At 42.3% G+C, this 6,423-nt stretch overlaps 2 protein-coding genes across 2 annotated transcripts in view; both read right to left on the bottom strand.

Moving 5' to 3' along the window:
• The window catches only part of LOC103477761 (apoptosis-associated speck-like protein containing a CARD), a 6,978-nt gene extending 4,392 nt beyond the window's left edge, over positions 1-2,586 (bottom strand). Inside the window, exons 1-2 of the mRNA XM_017309288.1 lie at positions 1,942-2,586; positions 897-947 (exon numbers count right to left, since the gene is read on the bottom strand). Of these exons, the coding sequence (XP_017164777.1) occupies positions 897-947; positions 1,942-2,188 (298 nt within the window). The 5' untranslated portion in view covers positions 2,189-2,586. The remainder of the gene's footprint in view (positions 1-896; positions 948-1,941) is intronic.
• A 3,115-nt stretch (positions 2,587-5,701) lies between these two features.
• Positions 5,702-6,423, bottom strand: part of LOC103477729 (uncharacterized) — a 14,062-nt gene continuing 13,340 nt past the window's right edge. Inside the window, exon 24 of the mRNA XM_017309261.1 lies at positions 5,702-5,884. Coding sequence (XP_017164750.1) covers positions 5,844-5,884 — 41 coding nt within the window. The 3' untranslated portion in view covers positions 5,702-5,843. The remainder of the gene's footprint in view (positions 5,885-6,423) is intronic.

The following is a 6,423-nucleotide window of genomic DNA, read 5'->3' as shown; positions in this document are numbered from 1 at the left end:
TAACGAAACAATCAGGAGGGAAGCTAACGAACCAATTAGGTGGGAAGTTAACGAAACAATCAGGTGGGACTTCCTGCGCATCCAGCGTCCTGAAACTAGGAAGTTTCCTGCATTTCCCATAAAACATTTTACAGCCTGACACATATGCATAGGAAGCTGATTATCATTACAGTATTTTTCTGTCTGAGTTTTGGATCTGCTTCGTTTATCTGCAGYTTTGTGACCAGCAGAGAAAAAACAAAGTGAATCCATAAAGCTGTTATCAACACGCTGGGATCTGCAGTTCAGTATTTGATCAGTGTCATTTTTAACCAGCCTGTTGTAAACAGAGCCGTTTGTTCTTCTKACATCCAGTTTGTGCTGTTAGTTYGTACTTGTTGATACTTTGGCGACTTGAAAATAATTTAGAATTTGTTCCTTTGATCAAATTGTTGCTGATTTATAGAAATATGTTTGTTAGATTTCTCCAACATGTTGAYTGGGTATCATTTTGTTTTTAAAAACGTTTCTCTAATTAAATTAAGTTTTGTCTTCTGAGGTGAATGACTGAGGTGAAAATGACCCGTTGACCAGAGCAGCTGGTCCATCTGGTGTTTTCAGCACCACAGGTTGAACAGCAACGACAACAGAAGCCATTTATTTCACCCAAAACACACTGAGAAACAGAAATACTCACATCTACTCCTCTCTGTGGAAAATGATTTGCTGCGGTTCATTCTGTAAATTATTTCTAACTTCAAAATAAAGTTGATGTGATTTAAAGTAACTTATGCTCCAACATTACCGCGCAGCTTCATGTTTTCTAGTTTTATGTTGAAACGGAAAACCCAAACAACGACCTGCACGACCTCTGACTCGGTTTTTGTTTCTGGTGTTTAAAAGACAAAATGACTCACCATCACTGGATCCATCAGCGGAAAACAAACCTGCTTTTTTAGCCTCTTCAACTGCAAAAAATACAAATACAAAATCAGTGAACAAAAACAAATCTTCTGGGCAGAGGCATCATTTTAACCACAGTGTGTTTTTTCTCTTTTTATTTCCATAAAGTTTCAGTGTGAAATATGTTTATATTAAATCATATTTGTTCCTGGATGGTTTCCCCCAGTAGGGCTGCACAGTGGTGCAGTTGGTAGAGCTGGTGCCTTGCAGCAAGAAGGTTCTGGGTTCGATTCCCGGTCTTTCTGCATGGAGTCTCCATGTTCTCCCTGTGCATGGTGGGTTTTCTCCAGGTACTCCGGTTTCCTCCCACAGTCCAAAAATATGACTGTCGGGTTAATTGGCCTCTCCAAATTGTCCCTAGGTGTGAGTGTGTGTGTGCATGGTTGTGTGTCCTGTGTGTCTCTGTGTTGCCCTGCGACAGACTGGCGACCTGTCCAGGGTGTACCCCGCCTCCCAGCCGAAACGTTGGCTGGAGATGGGGACCAGCACCCCTCCCGACCCCACTGAGGGAAAAAGGGTGCAAGAAAATGGATGGATGTTCCTGGATGGTTTCCCCCAGAGGCCTCCATGATGCTCGGCTCCCAGGTGCAGGGCAGCTCCGACAGACAGAGCTGTCAAAATGCGCTACTTTAACGCGTCAATCCTGAGAGCAGCAGCAGTTTGGATCAGCACCGATCCAGAACTAAACCGAGCCTAAAGCTTCCAGGCAGTCAGAACTAAACTGTTCAGTTTCTCAAATTCCCTCCAAGTGAGAAAAGAAAAGACTGAACTGAAATTCAACCCCAACTTTTAGTTTTTGCGCATCTGGTTACTGAGCTGGAGCCAAAAGAAGGAAGCTGGTCTCATCGAAAGTGAAAGTAAAGAAGAGGCGCGCTGGTTTAGTTTTTCTCTGATGAATCAGAGGAAACGATCCAACATGTTGCATTCTGAGTATAAAACCATGTGAATGTTTGAGTTTTGCTGCTGAAGGTAAATGGATCAGAACCTGAGGATATTTACCCAGTTCGTCCGCGTCCTGCGTGCAGCGGATCTCTCTGAGGGTTTCCTCCGCCACATTCAGAGCCTTTCTCTCCGTGTAAACGTTGATCATCACCTCTGAAACCTCCAAGACGTCTTTACCCTCCACCTGGATCATCCTGACGCCGTCCTTCCGGTCCACCAGTTCCGTTCGGAACCTCTTAAAGTTTTCTGCGGACAGATCCTCCAGTTTGTTACGTAAAAGCTTTTTGGCCGTTTTTGGAGGCATTTCTCACAGAATGACCCAGATGTGCTGCCACTGGCCTGATCTCCGGTCAGATTCTGACACTTTTCCGCTGTTGACGTGACGCGTTTCGGTGTTGTGGGAAAATGCAGCTTCGACAATAACTTCCTAATATTCATGAAAATGTTAAATTCCTCGCAGGCCTGCAGATGTTTTACACATAATTAAAACATAATTAAACACAATCATGTTTCTGGATGTGCCGCTGGCTCCTTTTTCTTATTTGAAAACACGTCAGTTTCCCAGCAGGTCCCTGAAGGCACCATGGTGGCTTCCCCTCAGATTAGTTGTGAACATGTAACTAACACACCCAGCAGGGCCTGCATGTGCAGACCAAATCTGAACTTGAACAGAAAGACGTAATAAATCTCCGCCTGCAGAGCAGCTGGATGTTTGAACATCTACTGTCACATCGATCTCCTGCATGGAGCATGCTCAGTAAACCAGAGGTCAAAGGTTGAGGAAAGGGAAGAACGTGTATTTTCCACTGTGACGTCACGTGATCAGCAGCTTGACAGGAAATGTACATCATGTTCTACAAGCTGAACCATGAACAGAAACGCCTCCCTGCTGTTATTTTCTATTCCTCTAATGTGATTCTTTCAAAATACAATATTGTTTCCACCTCTAAGCAGATAATCGCCTCGTTTGTTCCCCTCTGAGCTGCATGAGCAGAATCCAGGCTCTTCTGGACGTGGATGAGACCAAACAGCAGCAGAACCTCTGACCTTTATTCTTTATACAAGACGAAAAATGTTTGACTGCAAACTAAAATGTTAAAACCTGCAAGACGGCCGAGAATAAAAACCGACTACGAGCAAATGAAATGTTGGAAGGTGAAAAATCAGCTTTTTACCAACCGATTCTGTCAGGAGAAAAAATACATGGCAGCTAAAAAAAAAGAAACATCTTTCATCAGTCCAGGCATAAACATCTGACACACACACACACACACACACACACACACACACACACACACACACACACACACACACACACACACACTCTCCAGACCTGAACGCCTCACGGCTTCAGCTGCTGATCTTCATGCATCTGCAGGACGGAGCCTGGAAAACTGGCTTAGGTCAAAGGTCATTTCATCTACAGCCGGCAGCTTCACAGGAAATGCTCAGGTTACAGGATGAGGCATTTTAAAACAGTTCATATTTACCGTTTGAAATTTTAGAGTTTCTTTGAACTCCTTCCTCCTCTGAATGTTGCATAATTACAGACGGGATGAGTCACATATTTCTGTGAGGAGGAGCAAAACATTTTTACACAGAAGGAGCCTGACTGAGGTTCACAGCCTGAGAACAGCAGCCAYGTTTAAAGCTGCCATTCTTCACTTGGTTCAGTCAGTGGGACGTTTTCAGGCTGCAACAGGAAATAAGTAACAAAACAAATACATAAAAAACAGCAGGTTTAACAAACAAAATGTTTGTAAAAAAAAAAAAACAATCAGATGTTTGCATCTCATCTGCTTTTATTCTCATTTAAACAAAGTTCCCAGCACCAGAATCACATTATTCCAGACCAAAACGTTTATTCATCTCCAGCAGTTGGATAAAAACATAGTAAAAAATAAATTCATTACACTTTATGATTTTAAATTACAACTAAAAATGAGTCATTAATTTCCATTCTGCAGCTGAACTTCCTCTGGCTTCTGCAGAAACTTTGATTTCATCTCCATCATCTGCTGCTCCTGCAACACAAACATCACGTTTCTATGGAAACGCTGAGGAGTCTTTATGAATGAAACACGTTTCAGAGCCACTCACCGTTAAAACCAGCTGCCTGTCATGTTCTCAGTTTCTCCTTCACTATAAAACAGATCAGAAACTTTCATGTAAACAAATTTGTCATCATATCAGTAAAAATCTTTACAAAAGTTTGTCAGTTTGTTCCACCTGAATGGAAATTCTGCAGAAGTTGATAATTTCAGTCCAGTTGAATTTAAAAAAAAAAATTAATGTCAGATTGAAATACTTTAGGAACCTGGTAAAACATTTTATTCTGCTTTGATTGTAAAACGGTGTTTTTATCTTTACTAACCCACCACGATGCAGTAACTACAATAGACACTAGAGGGCGCTGATGATCATCAGGGCTTAAAATAGTTTCGTTTTAATATTCGCGTGAAAAAAGTTACATTTTGTTTTCTGTCGGTAACAAATAAGTGAAAACTYGTCTCTTCAGCTCCGGCTGAACTCACAGAGTGTCTCCGCCTGATGGTTGCAGCCGATGCTCCCCAGGATCTCCACGGTGACATCCACAGCCTTGTCCTCCGTGAAGGTGGAGACCAGAACATCCACGATGTCCAGGCGGCTCTTCCCCTCCACCCTGCAGCGTCTGACCCGCGGCTCCCCGCTGCGGTCCAGCAGCTGGAAGACAAACTTGTCCAGGTCCTTCTGGCTCAGATCCTCCAGGGTTTCAGCCAGAAGCTGCTTAATGCTGCGAGGCATTTCTGTGGAAGATGAAGCTGCTGGAACCGAACCCGAACCGAAACCAGGAGGAGTCTGAGGAAGTTAGTTTATGCTGGGAGGCGGGAAACAATGCAACACGTTTTTTTTGTAAGCTTTATTGAAAACATCTGCAGATGATATTTCCGGACAAGAATCTATAAAAACATGAAATCTTCAATAAAAAACACAAAGTTTTCAAACTTCATTTGAAAACTGATGAATCTGATGAAGGAAAACTTCATTTTATTTCCTTGAATTAAGTTTTTGTTACAAATATTACAGGACATAACATGTAACTTAAATATTAAAATCCCGTTAAAACTGCCTGCAGGTCTTTATACTGTAATCATTATGAGGCGGAGAATCATGCACAGGATTCATTCAACTTTATCAAAAGAATAAATCTTTATTTACTCAAGAACTTTAAGAGGAACTCATTATGACAGGTCAGGTCAGGTTTCCCGTCCAGAACCACTCAAACTGGTCCCATCATATTAAAACCATCAACTGATAAACAGTTCATGTCTGGTGACAAAACCCTCCAGGGGGTCAGAGTGCAGGAGCGTCTCGGTTGGCTCAGACAGAGGAGTTCTGGTCGGCCTGCGGTTCAGACAGCAGCTGATCACTGGACTCACCTCTGACCCCTGACCTCCTCCTGCCACAGAACAGCTTCCTGTGGAGCTGACCACGGCCGGCTCAGCCTCCCGCCTGCTGCCCTCCAAACTGAGCTCTGCTGCGGGTCTCCACCTCCAACTGCAGCAGGTCTGTTCACAAAAACACAACTGGAGCAAAAATCACGCTGTGTGAAAATGTGCAGCATTGATGCAAAACTATTTTCAGGCAACAAAATAAAAAACTGTCATGATTCCTCTGAATCTGACTCCAAGGTTATTCAACTCAATGAACATCAAACCCAATATTAACTCATGATTTCAACCTTGTATGGTTTAAACCTAAATTATTAAAATGAACCATATTTAGTTTCTTATAATAAAGTAGCAGAAATAAAAAAAAAAAGATGAAAAAACCTCAGTTAGATTTAAAAAGTCATTTTATTCAGTTTTGGTCACATGTAGAGGTCATGCACATCAATGTGGGGATTTTAATTCTCCAGGAAGGAAAAGCAGATGAACTCCAAGCAGGTCGGTTCTGATGATTCTTCGGAAGAACGAGGTTTAGACGGTCAGATATAAATCTGAGGAACCGTGGCGAGTCACTGACACGAGAAATGAACTAAAATGTGTTTAAAAAACATGAATGAAGTGATTCTCCAGCAACAGTGAACAGAGAAGTGGAGCACTTTTAATACAGAAAGAGGAAATGTTCTTGTTTTGTCTTCATACAGGTCCAGTCAAAGTTTTCTATGTTTTAATGATTTATTTCATCCAGGTGTAATCGAAAGCCGTTTTCCTTGCTGCAGATAAAAAGCAGCAGGAACAAAATGTGCATGACATGAATGATGGTTGTCAGAACATTAGAGCAACTTTTCAACTGGACCCATGTTGGAGCAGAACCTCCAGAACCTCCAGGAACTGAAATGTCCAGCTCAAAAATATATCTGTTAATAAAAAACACAGCAACTCAACAACAGGTGTTAATAGAAGTCCTGACCACTTTGGTTGGAAAAGATTTTTCTGTTTGTCAGTCAGAGGATCCACAACGTCACGATAACCAGAACCGAATCTGAACCGAATCTGAACCGAGTCTGAACCGAATCTGAACCGAGTCTGAACAGAGTCTGAACCGAGTCTGAAC

Source organism: Poecilia reticulata, linkage group LG16 (genome assembly GCF_000633615.1).
Source record: "Poecilia reticulata strain Guanapo linkage group LG16, Guppy_female_1.0+MT, whole genome shotgun sequence".
NCBI classification, from domain to species: domain Eukaryota; kingdom Metazoa; phylum Chordata; class Actinopteri; order Cyprinodontiformes; family Poeciliidae; genus Poecilia; species Poecilia reticulata.
This window is presented reverse-complemented; position numbering and strand designations above follow the sequence as displayed.